The sequence below is a fragment of the Labeo rohita genome, chromosome 25 (assembly GCF_022985175.1).
Source record: "Labeo rohita strain BAU-BD-2019 chromosome 25, IGBB_LRoh.1.0, whole genome shotgun sequence".
Lineage (NCBI taxonomy): Eukaryota > Metazoa > Chordata > Actinopteri > Cypriniformes > Cyprinidae > Labeo > Labeo rohita.
The window spans coordinates 14,067,344-14,087,100 of record NC_066893.1 but is presented as its reverse complement, the minus strand read 5'-3'; the positions used below and the strand labels follow the sequence as shown (position 1 = coordinate 14,087,100).

Sequence of the window (19,757 nt, the reverse complement as noted above, 5' to 3'; positions counted from 1 at the left end):
GTTTTCCCATGGAATTGGGCTACTTTAACGCTTTTGACGTAGGGTGTTTTTCATGTCCGCGAGTTGAAGCGACCCCCAAAAATGTGATATTTAGCCACTGTAATACAAATTTTACCAGGGCACCCCCACCAAAAAACGTGTATTTTACCCCCCGGAATGTAATTTTTTACCGGGGGACCCCACTCGAAGCGCCATTGAGCTAGTTTTGAGTAGCAATTGGGCGGGTTTTGTTATGAAAACCTGGCAACACTGCTTTGTGCATAAAAAAAACATTCTCGTAGCTTCATAAAATTACAGTTGTTGAATAACGACTTTATTCAACAACTCATGCCACTGCCGGTCGACATTCAGTGACACGGCAAAGAAAAATTTGAATAAAGTTGTTATTTTTGTTGCTCCAATGTTGCCAAGGCTGCAGTTTTCATGTAGAATTGGACTATTTTAACAGTGTTGCTGTGGGGTGTTTTTTTCATGTCCACAGGTTCAAGCGACCCCAATAACGTGATATTTAGCCCCTGGAATTAAAGTTCCAGGGTAACTTTGCCAAAAAAAAACGTGTATTTTACACCTTGGATTGACATTTTTACCAGGGGACCCCACTCAAAGAGCTAGTTTTCAGTAGCAATTGGGTGGGTTTTGTTGTGAAAACCTGGCAACCCTGCTTTGCGTACAAAAATCATTCTCTTGTTGAATAATGATTTTATAACATTACATTGTTGAACAACGACTTTCTTTTCTCTCAGATTTCATCAAAAATATCTTAACTTGTGTTCCGAAGATGAAAGGTCTTGCAGGTTTGGAACGACATGAGGGTGAGTAATTAATGACAGAATTTTTATTTATGTTAAAGTGGTGCAGTTACATAAAAATCTAAACCTTTTTTTTTTTTCAAATTCAAAATAATTACACAATGTATATAAGAAGAGGAGAAACAAGAGGTGTTGCTGGTCAGTGAGTTGGGTTGGAAGTTGAATGGAGTGGGTGAAGACTTGGATATTTCTGCATACACAAGTAACTGAAGGCAGAAATTCTTATTTAGGTCCATCACACTTAATATTTGGATTATTTAGATATGTAATATCTTTCAAACCTTATTGAGAAAGCTTTCTTCAATGTTTGTCCAATTATTCTCAATGTCATCTGCCACATCCACAGCAGAAACGACCACATCTCTGGAGTGCACTCAAAAAGCCTAAAAAGCATTCAGGGTCTTAGCATGAAATTGTAAGACTATGATATTTCAATTTTACAAATTTTTGACATATATACCTTAAAAGCATTATGTTAGTCACCTCCACCGGCAAAATGAACCACATTAGACAGGAAACTAGATTCACTCTCTCTTCATTTTCCCTCAAGCTAGCCGTATAAAACACTGGAGAGGGTGAAAAATAGATTTTTTTTTTCATATAATAATCAAGATTTACTGGTTCATGGTTTTAGATGCATTATTTGTTGTCTTACCTTTTTTGATGGAATCTGGAAGGATATTTTTAGAATTCCCAGTCACACTTAGGTTGTTTTCACTAATACATTTCTTAGATGTTGGAATATTCTCCCATTCATCAATCAGGGTCAACTCTGACAGTGGCGATGAGGGTTTCAGGAGTTCTGGTAAACAAAACCATATTAGATACTAACAGCCACACAACTACCCCAAATGTCATCTTCAAGAAGACTGCTCACCATTTTGTTTTAAAAAAAGGAAAGCATCCTTATATCCATTTTGACACATCTCAGCCAAGACCTTATGAAACACCACAACAAAGTTATGCAGGCTTAAGTATGCTTTTAAAAATGTCTTGAGAAAATTAAGCATTCAAAAACTAACCTCTGGCTCTGGAGGAAAAAATGCGATGACAACTCGGTGTGCATTAATAAAGTTGATGTGAATGCTGACGTTATTGTAGTATATGTCATGGAAGTAAAAAGGGTTGCCGTAAGGACTGATGTCGCTTTCTCCGGAAAAAGGAGAAATGGTGATGGTGTTCCTCAGACTAGAGAAAGGCATGTTATCACTCAATGCTCCATCTACATATCTCTGAAAACAGAGAGAATAGGGGAAAAAGGTTAGACTTTAATTTACATTACATTTAATTACAACTAACTAAATAAAACACAAATTCAGTATATATTTTTCTAATTAGAATGTTAAAATAAAAAGAAAATGATATCATCTTAAAAAAAATGTAACAAAAGTTCTACACTAGCAATAATCAACATAGGAAAAAAACTTTTTAATTTACATTAAATTACATTTACATTTAGCCCGTTTTTATGGAAGCCCGTTTCCACCACTGAATAAAAAATAAAAAACGATAATTGTGACTTTTTATCTCACGATTCTGAATTTTTCCTTAGAATTGTGAGATATAAATTTGGTTTAAGCCGAGTCCCAGACTAAAACGTAAATCTGAGCTGTTTAACCTGAAAGAAACTTGCGCTTATTGATCTTAAAATATATCAATGTCTTTGTTTTGTCTCAAGATGGACAACAGTTTTTTTTTTTAAGGCACGTTTATAAAAATGACTTAAATGTCCTAATTGAACTATGACCTAATATTGGCTTAGTCTAAGCCCTGTATATGAAACCAGGCCTTAAACTTGCAATTCTGAAAAATTAAGTCATAATTTTAGATATAAACTCCCAATTGAGAGTTTTGAAGTCAGAACTGTGAGATGTAAATGCGCAGTTCTCAGAATTGCGTGACATAAACTTGCAATTGCGAGTTGTAAAGTCAGAATTGCTAGATATAAACTCATAATTCCAAGAAATAAACTCGCAATTCTGACCTTTTTTCCTCGCAATTGTGAATTTATATCTCACAATTCTAAGAAAAAGTCAGAATTGTCAATTTATATCTCGCAATTCTGACTCTATAACTTGTAATTTCAAGCTTATATTATGCAATTCTGACTTCATAACTTGTAAATGTGAGTTTATATCAACCAATTTTAAGAAAAAAAGTCAGAATTGTCACTTTATCTCACAATTCTGACTTTATAACTGGCAATTGTGAATTTGTTACGCAGTTCTGAGAAAAAAAGTCAATTGTCACTATATCTCAAAATTCTGACTTATAACTCACATTTCTGAGTTTATATCCGGCAATTCTGACTTTGTAACTCCCAATTGCGAGTTTACATCACGCAATTCTAAGAAAAATGTCAGAACTGTCACTTTATATCTCGCAATTCTGACTTTCTTGCAATTGTGAATTTATATGACGCAATTCTAAGAAAAAAGTAGGAAATTGTCACTTTATATCATGCAATTCTGACTTCATAACTTGCAAATGCTAGTTTATATAATGCAATTTTAAGAAAAAGACAGAACTGTCACTTTTATATCTCCCAATTCTGACTTTATAACTCGCAATTGTAAGCTCATATCGCGCAATTCTGAAAAAAGTCACAAAAACATATTTTTTATTCAGTGGCAGAAATGAGCTTCCATTTTTTTCTGCAAACTGAGCGTAAACTCAGAATTCTAAAGTAAAAAAGGTCAGAAGTGCATTTAAACTTTTTCGCTCGTGGAATATATTAATAAAGGCTCCCTATAGTTGCGCGGCTTTCAGTGGCAACTGAAAACATTTGCTTATGCGTGATACTGCATCCACACCACTTGGTGTCAGTTATATCAAGATATTAAATCCAGCAAAACATCAAAGCTAATAAAATATTACCTCTGGTTGTGTTCGGGTCAAATTGACCTGGAAAAGATTTTCTTTTTCACGACTCTTTCACTGACTTTGTTCACACAGGGTTTAAGTACTTCTCCGAATTTTTTTTTTCGAATTTTCGTAATTTTTTGTGGTGTTCCCGGTCAAAATGCCCGGACTCCAAACAACTGCTTATAAATCTCTTATTATTAATCTCTTATTTTTGTCAACTTGTTTTCTTTCATTTAAGACTGGTTTTGTGTTTCTATTTGCATCCGATTAATCGTAGGCCTCATTTTTTTTGAGAGAAGGTACCTCGTTTTTTGAGTGAAAAAATCATTTTTTATGAATAATATGATAAAAAAATTATGAAAATTTGTGTGCTTTAATGTTTAATCAGGAAGTTTGCTTTTCAATGCTTTTATTTTGCACAAAATTGCAAAAAGTCACACTTGTGGTGTTCCCAGTCAAAAATGACCGGACTCCAAACAATTGCTTATAAATCTCTCATTATGCTACATTATCAGCAAATATTGGACTCATTCTTTATGTCAACTTGTGAATGAAAGTGAATGGGGAAGATCACTAAAAACAGGATCTTTATTTTGTTTCTGTTAAATCTGACCATCATGACATACAAGAAAGAACACATTAAGATTATTTACATTATAACATTTCATGGAACAAACCAAAACTGTTATATTTTAATTTTATATTCCTGCACACAATATCATGAAACAACAAGCTGAAGCTCTCTGTGCTAAAGCATTTATTTGTAAACTTTCGTCTACTCTGTGAGAACATGAAAGCCTCAAAACCTAGACTAAAGACAAGGCAGTTTGAGCGTGTGAGTGAGAGATTTATCATAGAGAGAGTTATCATAAAAACATATTGTATGCAGTTCAGGGTAGGATGAAATAGGTATAATACTCACAATAGTTTGTGTGTGTGTGTAAGATAGCGTGAGTATACATGCATCCATACACACACAGGTCCAAGGCCTTTATGTTTGCAAGCACAAAATACTACTGCACACTAGTTGTTTGCCTACTTTCGGATAAATGATGCTTACGATTAATCAGATGCAAATAGAAACACAAAACCAGTCCTAAATGAAAGAAAACAAGTTGACAAAAAGATTGAATCCAATATTTGGGGATAATATAGCATAATGACAGATTTATAAGCAATTGTTTGGAGTCCGGTCATTTTTGATCGGGAACACCACAAGTGTAACAGGAATCAGAACACAACCAGAGGGTTAATTGAAAAACTCACAATTATACTGCAAATGTACCACAAAACTACACTCAAAGGCTGTGTTTGGCTACATACTATTCCATGGTAGCTTGGAGGAATCACACCACAGTACAGAGGATAAAAGCAGCTACAAATCAGAGCCTGCAAACAGGGAGCAAAGTGTAAATCATAAATTCACTTATTCACAACACTTATCTAATCATCATATGCAAGCAGCAAAAGGTAGTTGAGTTCACCTGAATGAGATCTTCTTTACTGTCAAACTCAGACAACAACACATTTGTCCCATCTGATACTCGTGTGAGGGACACAAACAGCCGTCCGCTGGCGAGCAGGTGGGCATCATCGGGCAGGTCTCGATTTAGGAAGTTTCGTACAATCTTCAGCAGGTTGAAGGAAGGATTCGCGGCACCCAAAGCGCCTTTGCGAGCCTCTCGAGACATTTCCAGCAAATTTTCACAGCATTTGGCTTCAAAATGGAATTTCCTTTAGGATCACCAATGTTAATCAATATAATTGTCATCAAAGTAAATTAAATAGGGAGTTTTATAGCTTTAAAACTACTGTTCACTATCATTTTATTGTGTATGCGAAAGATTTGTGTTTTGGATTCATGACAAATGCCTTCTGTACAACTTGTGTGAAGTTTATAAACTAGAAATAATTGTTGAAACCTACCCGGAGACATTTGGCATAATATTGCACCCATGAGAGCACCAGATGAAGCCCCACAAATCTTCTTCGCCCCCTTAAGAAGAAACTGGGCACGTTCGAATAAACAGCAATAGACTCCACAGTAGTAAGCCATCAGAAATCCACAGCCGGCAAAAGAAATATTCCATTCTTTAACAGATTTCTGCATGTTGTCCAACATATGAATCCCTGAGGTTATGCAGTGCATGTGTGATCAATTGCCAAGTCCAAATAAACGTGATAGTATCTGGCAACGTACTACTATTACGAAACAGAGTGTTGCAATCGCAGGGGTCATGTACTGGAAAAACAACATTGTGAGGTCAGGACTTTTTTTTTGTCAAAACATTAGTGGTCTTGAAAGCACTGATTGTGTTTTGAAAGTACTTTTTACTCTTCTAATAAATAGATAAATTAAAAATACACCTATATATAGTATGATTTTTTTTTCAGAATTTATTTTTTTTTTATTATGTATAAAATTGTTATTAAAATTACATAATTCTTATTATATTATAATCACATTCTCTTACTGTATAAATAAAAACAACATAATTTAAGGATTGGAATAATCAATTTATTTTTTTAATAAAAAACCTGACTAAAGTTGCTAAAGCGGTGCAGTATGACACGCAAAACTAATAAACAAAAAATGCAATCATTTGAGGAAAATGCGCAGAAAATCATTGTATGAAATCTTTCCTGAGAGGTTTTTGTCAAAAAAAGATGTGAAATGAAAGAATTCTTCCTCTGACAGATTCACACTGTACTGTCTCAGAACCTAAAAAAAAATTATGCAAAAGTTTGCATGATTAAATACGGGACATGAACTGAAAGTGTTTTTATATTAAGTATAAAACAGTGCCTTGTACCTTTCTGAAGTCCTGAAGTGAGATCTTTCCGGTGCGCTCGTTGTCAAAGGCGATGAATTTTTGCCTCATCTGCCTCCAGAAGAGCTGGATGGGCCTGGAGATTCTCAGCATGGCTTCAGCACACTGGCCACTCAGTGGGCCGGGACTCATCTGAAGGAGGAAGTCAGAAAAAAAAGTATATTCACAGTTCATCAACTATACTGGCCTATTCAGAATGACAGCAGGCAGTAATTCTAGTGAACTCACTGGTGTCCTGGGGAGCTGCAGTTTGAGTCTGTGGGATGAAGTGTTGACTTGAGGACTGAACATGAGCACAAAGTGCCGCAGGAAGTCCGGGTATGAGAGACGTCCGCTGTTTTTTATGTCATATTTGACAGCAAGCTGCTCAAACTCAAGTGGGCTCAGCTCAATATGGAGACCCTGGAGTATATCTGCACAACATCAGTTTAAAATAACCATTTAAATTGTGACAATGTGACAATCATAAAATATAAAATAACATATAATGTAAGGAACTGCAATTTTAGCACACAAAAAAAAAAAAAAAAAAAAACAGCAATATGAGATGTTTTATCTTGCTATATTAAAATACATAAAAAATATACTGTATTGTGTTATATTATTTCAAATTCATCATGATTCAGACCCATTTGCTAAAATTTCAGAAAAAATAATAAAAAATAATAATATTAATAATTATTTGACTTTCCCTTTTTTAAAAATAGTTTTATAATTAATATATAAATTATATACAATATATATTATGAAATGTTATGCATAATATTTTATATTATAAATATATGTGATGAATTAAATTATACAAACAAATAAAATGAAACTTATAAACATTTATATATATTATTTTATATTGTTATTTATAATTATATAAAAATTATAATTTAGACCCATTTGCTAATAAATCATTGTGACCTACTTTTGAACTGTTAAACGATTCATATTATATTTTTTTTGAAAATCATGACTATTAAGACATATTTGCTAATAAATCTTTCAGAAAAAAAAATAAATAATTACTTGACTTTTCCATTTTTTAAAATACAGTTTTATAATTAATAATTATTATAATTCCATAATAATTATATATAATATATATTATGAAATGTTATGCATAATATTTCATATTATAAATATGTTATGAATTAAATTATACAAACAAATAAAATGGAACTTATATACATTTATATATATGTTATTTTATATATAATATAAAAATTATAATTTAGACCCATTTGCTAATAAATCATTCTGACCTGTTTTTAATGATTAATATTATATTTTTTGAAAATCATTACAATTAAGACCCATTTGCTAACAAATCTTTCAGAAAAAAACAAAATTAAATTAAAAAATAATTCCTTGACTTTCCCATGATTTTATAATTAATAATTATTAGAATAATATATAATAATAATTATATAAATTATATGTTATACATCTCATGAAATGTTATGCATAATATTTCATATTATAAATATATGTTATAAATTAAATTATATAAAAAAATAAAATAGAACTTACTGTATACATTTATATATAATATTATTTATAATTATATAAAAATCATTATATTTCAGATCCATTCGCTATTAAATCATTCTGACCTACTTCTAAACTGTTTTTAATGATTCATATTATATTTTTTAAAAATCATTATAATTCAGACCCATTTACTAATAAATCTTTAAGAAAATATAATAATTCAGAAAAATAAAAAATAATTAATTGACTTTCCCTTTTTTTCCCAAACAGGTTTTAACGATTCATTAAAAAGGTTTGTAAACAAGTTAAAGCAAGAATATTAAAGATCTGAGCATAGCTAGAAAAAAATACTTTTTACTCATTTCAATTACTTTTCCCTAGTTTTTAAAGACTTTTTATATGTTTGAAAGGTGCTGTAAATGATAAATAGAAAAAATATCTGGCCTCAAAAATGTACCTAGAAATATATCCACATCTATCTCTCCGGTCCTCTCAGGGTCCGCCTGCCTGCATCTCCTCTGGATGTGCCTCCAACAGTCCTGGATCTTTGGACGCACCTTCATCTCCACATCCTCACAATTCAGCAGTGGTGTGGACCTTCTGCTCGCTGTGGAGGGTCTCTGAAGCTGCTCTGAGACTGATGACTGCAGACAGGGGTGGTGAGATACAAAAAGACATTGAAGACACTTATAAACTCCAATATAGCGAGAAGAAGCAAACCAATAAATGTACCAAAGAGCGTCTAAAGGCACAGGGTGCAGTTTTGGGGCGTCTGAGGGATGCTGGTCTCTCCAGCGCTGATCTTGCTGAACCCGATAATGATTTAGCAACCTTTTCCTGGCCCGGCTGTTCTCCACTGAACTTTTTCAGGAATTCTCGATATTCCAGATTTCCAAAGCCATTAACTGGTAGCATTTTCCACAGGTCTTCAAACTGAAAAAGTTGATTGTGTTTCAAGCTATTGAGGGAACTATTAGAGAAGCTCATGTGATACTGGAAATTACCTGTTCGTTGGTGAGTCTCATGAAGTGACGATCACAAATGGTCTTAAAATCCATTTTGGAGATTGTGTTTATATTGGCATAGTCTAGGTCTACTATCTCCTTTGCTATAGTGTAGATGCGGGCCGAAACAACCTCCTGTACCCGCCTCAAAATGTCACTGATGACTAAAGGTCGGGGCTGATTAGGAAAGCGCATCTTGTGGATTTTCTTTAGCCATTCATCTGCCGTCTGTTAAAGAAATAAAGTGTTTTATTATACACCAACTACGACCATTCTAAATTATGATATTTGTTTGATATTGTGCAAAAAGTAAAACTTAAAGGAGAACTCCACTTCCAAAACAACAATTTACAAAAAATGTACTCACCCCCTTATCATCCAAGATGTTCTTCTGTCTTCAGTCGTGAAGAAATTATGGTTTTTGAGGAAAACATTTCAGGATTTTTCTCCATATAATGGACTTCATTGGTGCCCCACGATTTTGAACTTCCAAAATGTAGTTTAAATGCAACTTCAAAGGGCTCTAAATCTAAGTCTTATCTAGCGAAACGATTGGTCATTTTTTCGTAAAAGAAAAATTTGTATACTTTTTAAGCACAAAAGCTTGTGTAGCACAGGCTCTGGGATACACGTCCACAATGCTACGAATCACGTCTAAGTTCATCGTACTTGGCTCAAAAAGGTAGAGTATGGCGACGTTGACATCGTTGTACCTTTTTGTTTGTAAACAGCGTTTGACTTACATGCACTTCCTTAGTCTTTGCACGTTTGCTTTGTAAACACTGGGTCTGTAGCTCCGCCTACGTTCCGTGTGACCTTTCAATGTGATTCTATAGTACGTAGCGCCGTGGATGCGCATCCCAGAGCCTGTGCTACACAAGCTTTTGTGCTTAAAAAGTATACAAATTTTTATTTTTAGAAAAAAATGACCAATCGTTTCGCTAGGTAAGACCCTTCTTCCTCGGCTGGGATCGTTTAGAGCCCTTTGAAGCTGCATTTAAACTACATTTTCAAAGTTCAAAATCAGGGCACCAATGAAGTCCATTATATGGAGAAAAATCCGGAAATGTTTTCTTCAAAAACCATAATTTCTTCACGACTGAAGACAAATTATTTGTAAATTGTTGTTCTGGAAGTGGACCTCTCCTTTAACCATTAAAAACTTCTAACCTCTTGTTTGTGGAGGTTGAAGGCTTGCAGAAATTCCTTCCAGTCAATCATAATTTCCTTCCCTTCATTTATTCTCAGCTCAGACAGCAACTTCCTGAACTGCACATCTGAGAGACGCATGCAGAAATGGTCCAGTACTTGCCGAAATTCTGTTTGTGGTATCACACCATCTCCAGTCTTATCAAATGCAGAGAAGGCCTAGAAAATTTGAAAAGAACAGCATTTGAAATGAAAATCTTTTATAATGAAATTGGATTCTTGCTAAGTAAAAATATTAGTTTCTTTGAAAAAATGACACCAAACTTTTGGTAGAGTGGTGTTTACAAACTACTTCACACAGCTCTGTTATTGCAGCACACTTCATGTAAAAACATCTCTAGAGCACTTAATATACTATATAAACAGTCAGTACCTTGTAGAGAGTATCTGAGGAAGCAGTTACCAGCTCCTTGACTCTCTGTATGGCTCTTTCTGGGCTCAGCACCTCTACATCTTCCACCGGTTCTGGAGAACCCACAGATGGACCTTGAGAAGGCTCGACTGCAGACCCACTGGAAAATTGAGGTCCAGCGAGATGCTTTAGGAAATCAAGGTATGGCAGCTCCTTCAGACTGCCATCAAAGCCAAGGCTGAAAAAAAGGAAACAATAATGCTGTAACTCACAACACTCCCCATATTTTGAGTAAATAAATGAACATGTCTGATATAGAGAGTTACAGGTTCAGTAGATGCGTGAGCTGTGGTTCTGTTAGTCGAAAGCCATGTCTGTACAGGAGAGAGAGCAGGTCCGTCACGGTCACATGACCATCTTTGTTTTTATCCAGAACCACAAGGCTTCCACTAACATTCTCAAAGTCTCTCTCGATCCACTTCCTTTAAACACAAATAGGTTCATGTAACGCTATTTTATCTATAAGGAGAACATTTTCGTTCACCTTTACTTTTGACATTTGATAAAGAAATCATTTTTAACCTAAGATTTTGTAGCATAACATCCAGGTCAGGCGTGGAAATCGTCCTCTCTGTGGGCTGTTCTTGTAAAGCGTCTGATTGGCTGTCTTCATCTGATGTGACTTGAAGCTTTCTTAAAAACTCCACCTGAGTGACAAAACCATTCCCCCCTTCATCATATCTGTGAAAAAAAAGTTTTTTTTGTTTTATTTATAGCAGATATATTTCCGAATGTTTTCCAGATATATATTTTAATTAAAGGGACAGTCACCCAAAAATGAAAATTCTGTCAATAATTACTTTCATGTCTTTCCAAACCCGTAAGACCTTCATTCATCTTCAAAACACAATTTAAGATATTTTTGATGAAATCTGCAAGATTTCTGACCCTGCATAGACAGCAGCACAACTCACACGTTCAAGGCCCAGAAAGGTAGTAGGGACATAAAACAGTACATGTGACATCAGTGGTTCAACTGTAATGTTATGAGGCTACGAGAATACTTTTTGTGCACAAAGAAAACAAAAATAATGACTTTATTCAACAATTTCTTCTCTACCATGTCAGAAAGCTCTCGGATTTCATCAAAAATATCATTATTTGTGTTTCAAAGATGAACAAAGGCATAATTAATGACAACTTTTATTTTTGGCTTAATTATCCCTTCAATAACATGCTAATACTGATTCTGGATCAGCTATCAAATGCATTGAGGAACCCATATAGTCGTTAAAAACAAATTTACTGTGAATGAAATTCACTTGCTTACCTGCACCAGAGTTTTTCAAACTCATTTGGTGTGATGGGCATGTAGTATTTAAAAAGTAGCTGCTTTAGGCCATTTTTGGTCATGATGCTTTTTACATCGTCACCCAACTGACAAAAGGCCTGTCAACACAATTGTAAATAGTTATAAAATAGTTTACAATAGAATTATAATTATAAAATAGTAAATAGTTTACTTTAATTCTTCATTAAAAAGTTTGTACAAGCAGGAGGTCTCCACATGGCAGCCACCATTTTGAGATGGTCACATGATCAGCTGAATACTACTCAGTTTATCTTTCTAAAAACATAAACACATGGCTGCCTGCTAATAATGCATTTCTACTCCAGTATTGGTAACTGAAAGTTATATTTTTGCATTATGCTACATCTACGTCACTAGGTGTCAGTGTACCTTCATGAAAACTGCCATATAGCTTTAAAAAAAAAAGTGCCCTTTTAATCACCAGGACTGGATGTAGATTACCTTTAAGAGCTCTGAAGGTCTTTTCTGTGCAACGGCTGCTAAGTAGTCATGAACTTGGTCACATGCAATGTCAAGATATCCGTCTCGTCTGAAAAATAAAAAGATTTTTGTTACAAAAACAGCTAAGATAAATATAACTATGAATTCCCTAGAAGTAAATGATTCTTACGAGGTGTTATCAAGGTGGTGTGATTTCATCTTGCTGCTAGAGAGGACTTTGTTGTGGAACTCAGCGTAGTTGAGTGTGCAGCCAGGCGTAAGGCCCAACAAGTCAGCCAATCTCTGATACTCCTTCTCCTGGGTTACAAACATCAGGCTGTCAAAGAGAGCTCTGAAGTCATTCCGATTCACCACACCATCTCGGTTCTTGTCCATGAGGCGAAAAGCAGTCAGAGTATCCTGCAAACAAGAGTGAGGTAAAGATGTTGGAAGCAGTGGGACTTATTCTGCTACAAGTATAGTTTTTAAACATTTAAAAATGCAATATTTATTAATACCATGATAAAGACTAAATACACTATCAGTCAAAAGTTTTTGTTTTTTTAAAGAAGTCTCTTCTGCTTACCAAGTTTGCATTTATTTGATCCAAAATACAGCAAAAACAGTACTATTTTAAAATGTAATTTATTCCTGTGATTTCAAAGCTGACCTTTTAGAATCATTATTCTAGTCACATGATCCTTCAGAAATCATTCTAATATGCTGTTTTGCTGCTAATTTTTGATGAATAGAAAGTTCATAAGAATAGCATTTATCTGAAATACAAATTATTTATAACATTATAAATGCCTTTATCATCACTTTTGATCAATTTAAAGCATCCTTGCTAAATAAAAGTATTAATTTCTACAATTTCTTTTCCTGACTCCAAGCTTTTGTGCTTTATAATGTATAAAGTTACACAAGCTTTTTTATTTCAGATAAATGCTAATCTTTGGATTTCTATTCATCAAAGACTCCTGAAAAACAGTGTACTCAACTGTTTTGAATATTGATAATACTACTAATAAATGATACTAATGATACTACTAATGATGCTGAAAATTCAGTTTGATCACAGAAATGAATTACATTTTTAATATATATTTAAACAGAAAGCAAATATTTTAAACAATAAAAATATTTCAGAATTTGACTGTTTTTGCCGTACTTTGTGACAAATAAATTCAGGCTTGGTGAGCAGAAAAAACCTTAAAAATCTTACTATTTAGAAACTTTTGACTAGTACTGTATAGAGTGGCCTACAATGTATTTAGACACATTTTAGTAGTAAATTAGTGAATAATTAAAATGATCTGTTGCTTTGATACCCCATGATATTCCTTGATCCTCTTTTTAAGTTGAGCTAGACAGTCCTCTGCAGTCAAAAGTGTGGACATGTGTAAATTTGTCTGTCCTCCTTTATCTTTTTCTGGTATTGTTACTTCTGTGATGAAGAGAAATTAGATAAATTATGTTTTGTGCCATATGCTTTTGTTAAGAAAACAGATTATCTGTTGTGAAAAATCAAACCTTCATATTTGGCCACAAAGTCAGTAACAGAAATTGAACCCAAATTAAAACCAAGAGACTCGATAAGCATCTGAAACTGGGGTCCTTCCAAGTATATACCACAATCATCCAGAATCTAAAAGCAAGAGTGACAATGTAAACAATGTAAATATAAATAACTAAATATAGTTATGACTGTCTGACCTGATCTCAGATCATACCTTGCAGAAATCTCTCAGAGTGAGCACTACTGTCATGCTTTTCCTTTTAGACATCAGATAGTCCTGAAGGGACATCCCGTGCCTCTGAAGCCTGTCTTTGAGTTTCCTCAGGACAACATCCTTTACTGCTTGTGCTTTGATGTTCAACATGGAGGCTTCTTGTGCCTTTTCCTCCCTGTATTTAACCAAAAACCATTCCTCATTAGGGTTGGGTGTTACATATCACTTATGCTTATTATTGATAACACAAACCTCTCAAAGATACTGAGGCGGCCCTCAGTCGTCTCTGGAACACCTAAGCTCTTCAAAAACAGCTTGTAGTTCACATTTCCACCCTCCAAAAACGGTTCGCAAAGCCTTTGAGAGTAAACAGGGGGAGTTAGTCAATATCCAGAGGTAAGGCGGAGAGCAGAGAAGTGAGACTCACTTGCTGAAGTGGTGCTCAGACAGTGGTAGTCCGTGTTGTTGGATCAGTCTCTTAAGGTCTTCTAGGGGGATGGTGTCACTCTGGTTTTGGGTTGTGCTGTTGATAGTTTCAATCAGCATATCATAGTTCTCAGAGAGCTTCTCCGTTAGAATCTGTTTCACCTGTAGAGAGACAAAATTTTGCGTGTGATAAAACTAAGATTGATTTTTTAGTAATCTTTGATTTTTTGCAGCTAAATATACAGAACAAATAACTGTAAAATTGAATGTTAGCCTAAAGAAAAAAACCCTGAATATTACTTACAGCATTCTGCGTTGCTGTTGCTGTGGACGGCAATGTGTTTAACCGTTCTGAAACCTTTTTATTGAGCTTTGGTGTCTCCTGTAGTAAATTCACAAAACAGTTTTTATGTTGAATCATTTTAAATTCACAAATAACCTATATATATATATATATATATATAAGTCAAAAGTTTACATACACCTTGCAGAATTTGCAAAATGTTATTAAACCAAAATAAGAGGGATCATACAAAATGCTTGTTTTTCAGCAGTTTTGTGTATTTGAACCCTTTCCAACAATGACTGTGATTTTGAGATCCATCTTTTCACACTGAGGACAACTGAGGGACTCATATGCAACTATTACAGAAGGTTCAAACCTATAAAAATAATAGTTGAATTTATAAATACAACTATTATTTTCTCTTGGACTATATGTAAACATCTTTTATGTGAAATATCTTATTCAGGTCAGTACTAAATATAAAATAACATGCATTTTGTATGATTCCTCTTATTTTGGTAAAATAATTAACATTTTGCAGATTCTGCAAGGTGTATGTTAACTCTTGACTTAAACTGTATATATGCAAAACTTGTCAAGAAAAATCTTGTCAAGAATCTATGAGAGTTCAAAATGTGTTGTTTTTTTTTTAATTAATTAATTATTTAATTAATTTTATTATTATTTTGTTTCAGTAATCGCAATTTACATATTGCAGTAATGAGAAATGGGTCAAATGAGCTTGATTGTCCTGAAAATAATGTCACATTGTAAAAAATCTTAAGGATCCTAATAATAAACTTCATGTAATATTTTACAAAATTCATGTAATATTTACTTTTTTCCCTATTTTCATTTTTGTCTTTTTAAAGGTAAATTGTGACCATGGATATTACAGTACTGCAAAGGTTATAATACCACAGTTGGTCTTTGGAGATGGAGGAAGTCCAGGAATTGTTGGTAATTTATGGCATCTGTATGTTCCACATCCAAACCATCAGCTAGAGCAGTGAACTGCTCATCGTTCAGATGGAAGTTCAGGTTTTCCAGAACCCTGCATAGTTCATCTCTACTGATAAACCCTGTTCTGTTCTGCACAAACAATTGTCATTAATATGAATAGCTGTGATTTTTATCATAACTTTTTATCATCAATTTTTTCTCTGTCTCAAAGCATACTTTATCAAAATCCAGAAAGGCTTCTAGAAAAGGCTGATTATTAGAAACATGTTGACGTAGTTTTCGTAAAATTGCTTCAATACTGCATGTGTCTGGAGTTGCTGGAGCAGAATCTTTCCTGGTTGAGACATTAAAAAAATATATGTATAATCAAAGATAAAAAAAATACTTTTGCATGCACAGGATCCTTCAGTATGTTAAAAGTGTGTTCAAATATTATTGATTTCTAGGAGACTAACAATAACTTCACAGCCAACTTACTGTACAGCCATGTCGTCTTTGAACAATCCAAGAAATATTCTCCATTGCACAGGCTCTGTGCTGCTCACTCCAAATCTGGGACAATAAATCAATAGATGAATTGCATTCAGAGAGGTACATAAATGATATGCTAATATCTCATACCTATTCAGTAACTCCCTGAAGATATTATCATCCATGGGAAAGAGGAAATTACTGAGGACAGATCTGAGATCCTCTTGAGAGACAAATCCACTGTCTGTGATGTCAAATGCCTGCAGAGCTTTTTCAACAAGGCTGTAATTCTTCTTTATCTGTAAATCAAAATAGAAAACTTAGACTTATTTTAATGAAATTCTCATGTTTTAGATTAAATAATGACCTCTGTGATACTCACTTTGCTTAAAAACCTGGTCTGGACTTCATCCAAGTTGTCCTTTGATTTGCTTGAGAAAGCCCTTATGCTTGTCTTACTTTTAGGTCTTGTTGCAGCACGACTGACAGTGTCCCAATTCAGTGCTGAAGCCAGATGCAAATCAAAGTAGATTTTATTCTGATTCAACTTATTTAATTACAGTTGAGGTCAAAAGTTTTTTTGTGTTTTTTGTGCATTTTTGTGTTTGTGAACCCTTTCCAACAATGACTGTATGATTTTGAGATCCATCTTTTCACACTGAGGACAACTAAGGAACTCATATGCAACTATTACAGAAGGTTCAAACGCTCACTGATGCTTCATAAGGAAACACAATGTATTAAGAGCCTCTTGTTTTGGTAAAATAATTAATATTTTGCATACCCTGCAAGGTGTATGTAAACTTTTGACCTCAACTGTATTATGTATTCTGATGGTAAAATTAATAATCTTATCATATTACATAATTTATTTCATATAACTTTACCCAGCTGTATAGAATCTGGTGCAATTTTTCTATAGTTTTCACAGTCAACACCAAGCTTCTCAAGAAACTCCTTGTAAGATATTGTGTCAGAATTATTCATGCTGTAATGCGACCATAGTCTAGAAGAAAAAACATATACACAAAACACTTAGCATTTGGGGAAAACAATAATGCATCAGGAGCGTTCCTTTAAATGATAAACCGGGACCTGTGGAATTCCAGCTGACTCATGGGAAAGCAGTATCTCTCAAGGACTTTACGCAGCTCATGTTGCTGTATCTGCCCGTCACTGTTGTAGTCAAATAGCCGAAAAGCCCTGGTGATGTTTTTCAAATTGCCTCCAATCTGAAATGATGAGAATCATGGATATTACACACTAACATCAACAGGTAAATATTGATGTAAAATTCATACCGTGCTATACTCTACACCTTATCTTTCAGACGACACTGTAGTTCTCCAAGTGACAAGTTTCTGTAACTTCCACTCCTGCATGGGATTCTGTTAAGAAATTATATGTTGTATATATGAAGAAATGCTTTTCCTCTTTCAACCTTGATAATAATATGAAATGTTTTTTAGCACTAAATCAGAATATTAAAATGATTTCTAAAGGATCATGTGACACTGAAGACTGAATTAACGATGCTGAAAATTCAGCTTTGTATCATAGGAATAAATTACATTTATAACATTGTTAGTTTTACTGTATTTTTGATCAAATAGCTTGATTTGAGCATGAGTGACTTCTTTTATCTTACCAACCCCAAACTTTTGAAATGGAGTGTATAAATTAAGAAAATATAATAATTATGAAAACATCTACAAAAGCAAACATTACCTGCCTACTGCAGATGAAACCTTGCAGTATCTTCTGAGAAACTCCATGTAAGAAATTGTTCCATTTTCTGTTAAGTCAATCTAATAAAAAAATATTTTAATGAAGTTGAAATGAGTGAAAATACCAATCACATAATAGGAAAAAAAAATCAATGCTTAAAGGGATAGTTCATCCAAAAATGAAAATTCTGTCATTAATTACTCACCTTCATGCCATTCCAAACTTGTAAGACTTTTGTTCATCTTCAGAACACAAATTATGATATTTTTGATAAAATCTAAGAGCTTTCCGACCCTGCATAGACAGCAACACAACTACAACATTCAAGGCCCAGAAAGGTGGTAAAGACATCATTAAAATAGTCTATGTGACATCAGTGGTTCAACCGTAATGCTACAAGAGTACGTTTTTTGCGCAAAGAAAATAAAAACTTTATTCAACAGTTTCTTTCTTCTTTATTCAAAAACTTACTAAACTTAAGGCTGAACCACTGATGTCACAAGGACTATTTTAACAATGTCCTTACTACCTTTCTTGGCCTTGAACGTGTCAGTTGTGTTGCTGTTTATGCAGGGTCAGAAAGCTCTCGGATTTCATCAAAAATATCTTCATTTGTGTTCCAAAGATAAATTAAAGTTTACAGGTTTGGAACAACATGAGGGTGAGTAATTAATTACAGAATATGCATATAAGTGCACTGAAGGCAGTGACTGTTGTAATATAAAATGAACACACCTTTGCCAACAGACCCTCAAACTGAGATTCGGTGAGTGGAACAAGAAACCCCTCGATTACACGTCTGAACTCTCCTTTGGTGACAGTTTTGTTGCCTTCCTGATCAAAGGCTTCAAAAGCAGCTTTTAGGTCCTCTTTTTTGTCCTTGATTCTCTCCAAGAGTAGGTTTTCAATGTCTCCCAAAGAAAGATTCTCATCTGCCACTGACTGCACAGAGGAGGCTGTAAATAAAACAGAATATCTCCTCAGCAACCTGCGTTTCCATCATTACCAAGAATATAAACAGCATAGACCATACCAGAGTCAGACTTGATCGTGTTTCTTCTTGAGAATTCTCCTGTGGAAATCCGAGACGCACTCTTAGCTCTGGGGATGATGGCGAGCCCTTGTGTTATAGGCCTCAGATCTATATGGCTTGACATTTGAGGCATCTGTGGTGACGGTGACACCTGAATGTAACCAACATAACATATTTTGGTAAACAGCTTTTTTGATATACAGTATTGGTTTTGTTTTCTTTATCATTTTAAAGTTATTATATAATATATTATCATATATTATAATGTTAGTCTTCACTATACAAAGTTTTAAACTTTTTTAGAAAGTTTTTATTAAGATTTTAAGGACCAGCAGCGTCTTAAAGGAGAACCTATTTCCTTAGCAGTTAAACCTGGCCATTTTTCATTCAGAAATTATACAGGTAAAGTGTCTGTATACTAACCCATCTCTCCACAGCGGACCTCGGACGCATTCTTGTGTTAAATTCGTATTTACACTGTCGTTGTTCAAACTAAAAACTTGACCACAACACCTCTGTAGCCTGTCGAGGACGCTTGGCTGTTCCCATGGATATGGTCTAGCTGTCAATCAGGAGTTGGCTCCGCCTCCTGTAACGCTTAGCCAACCAGTAATCAGGATGCACATCGTGTTCTACTAAAAAAGCGAATAAACTGCAAAATAATTTTTAATCGAGAGAGCCAAGGAACAAACAGTGCAAATTCGTGTGGATCGTCACATAAACTGCAATTCGTCTCCATATTTATTAAAGAAAATAGTGACGAGCATGACGTA

The 19,757-nt window shown here is 34.2% G+C and overlaps 2 protein-coding genes across 3 annotated transcripts; both read right to left on the bottom strand.

The window, feature by feature from the left end:
- Nucleotides 1-817: 817 nt before the first annotated feature.
- LOC127156734 (patatin-like phospholipase domain-containing protein 2) lies at nt 818-5,876 on the bottom strand. Of its 2 annotated transcripts, none has more exons than XM_051099763.1 (9): nt 5,601-5,876; nt 5,159-5,408; nt 4,998-5,063; nt 1,832-2,041; nt 1,687-1,747; nt 1,465-1,611; nt 1,270-1,375; nt 1,091-1,192; nt 818-1,015 (listed from the first exon to the last, which is right to left on the bottom strand). In XM_051099763.1, the coding sequence occupies exons 1-9, from the start codon at nt 5,615-5,617 to the stop codon at nt 949-951; spliced, it is 1,026 nt and encodes a 341-aa protein (XP_050955720.1). In that variant the 5' UTR covers nt 5,618-5,876; the 3' UTR covers nt 818-948. The 2 variants fall into 2 exon arrangements, with proteins under 2 accessions (XP_050955720.1, XP_050955719.1); XM_051099762.1 differs by having other exon boundaries at nt 5,159-5,391.
- Nucleotides 5,877-6,217: 341 nt separating this feature from the next.
- efcab6 (EF-hand calcium binding domain 6) lies at nt 6,218-19,512 on the bottom strand. Its single transcript, XM_051099757.1, has 31 exons — nt 19,408-19,512; nt 18,985-19,135; nt 18,687-18,907; nt 17,952-18,031; nt 17,542-17,611; nt 17,319-17,455; nt 17,111-17,229; nt 16,606-16,727; nt 16,374-16,522; nt 16,230-16,304; nt 15,969-16,086; nt 15,708-15,881; nt 14,808-14,885; nt 14,505-14,665; nt 14,330-14,434; nt 14,078-14,252; nt 13,878-13,992; nt 13,676-13,791; nt 12,535-12,764; nt 12,366-12,453; nt 11,883-12,001; nt 11,135-11,293; nt 10,879-11,034; nt 10,574-10,790; nt 10,162-10,359; nt 8,992-9,219; nt 8,720-8,920; nt 8,445-8,631; nt 6,734-6,918; nt 6,488-6,637; nt 6,218-6,396 (listed from the first exon to the last, which is right to left on the bottom strand). The coding sequence occupies exons 1-31, from the start codon at nt 19,435-19,437 to the stop codon at nt 6,274-6,276; spliced, it is 4,437 nt and encodes a 1,478-aa protein (XP_050955714.1). The 5' UTR covers nt 19,438-19,512; the 3' UTR covers nt 6,218-6,273.
- Between the last annotated feature and the right edge of the window lie 245 nt (nt 19,513-19,757).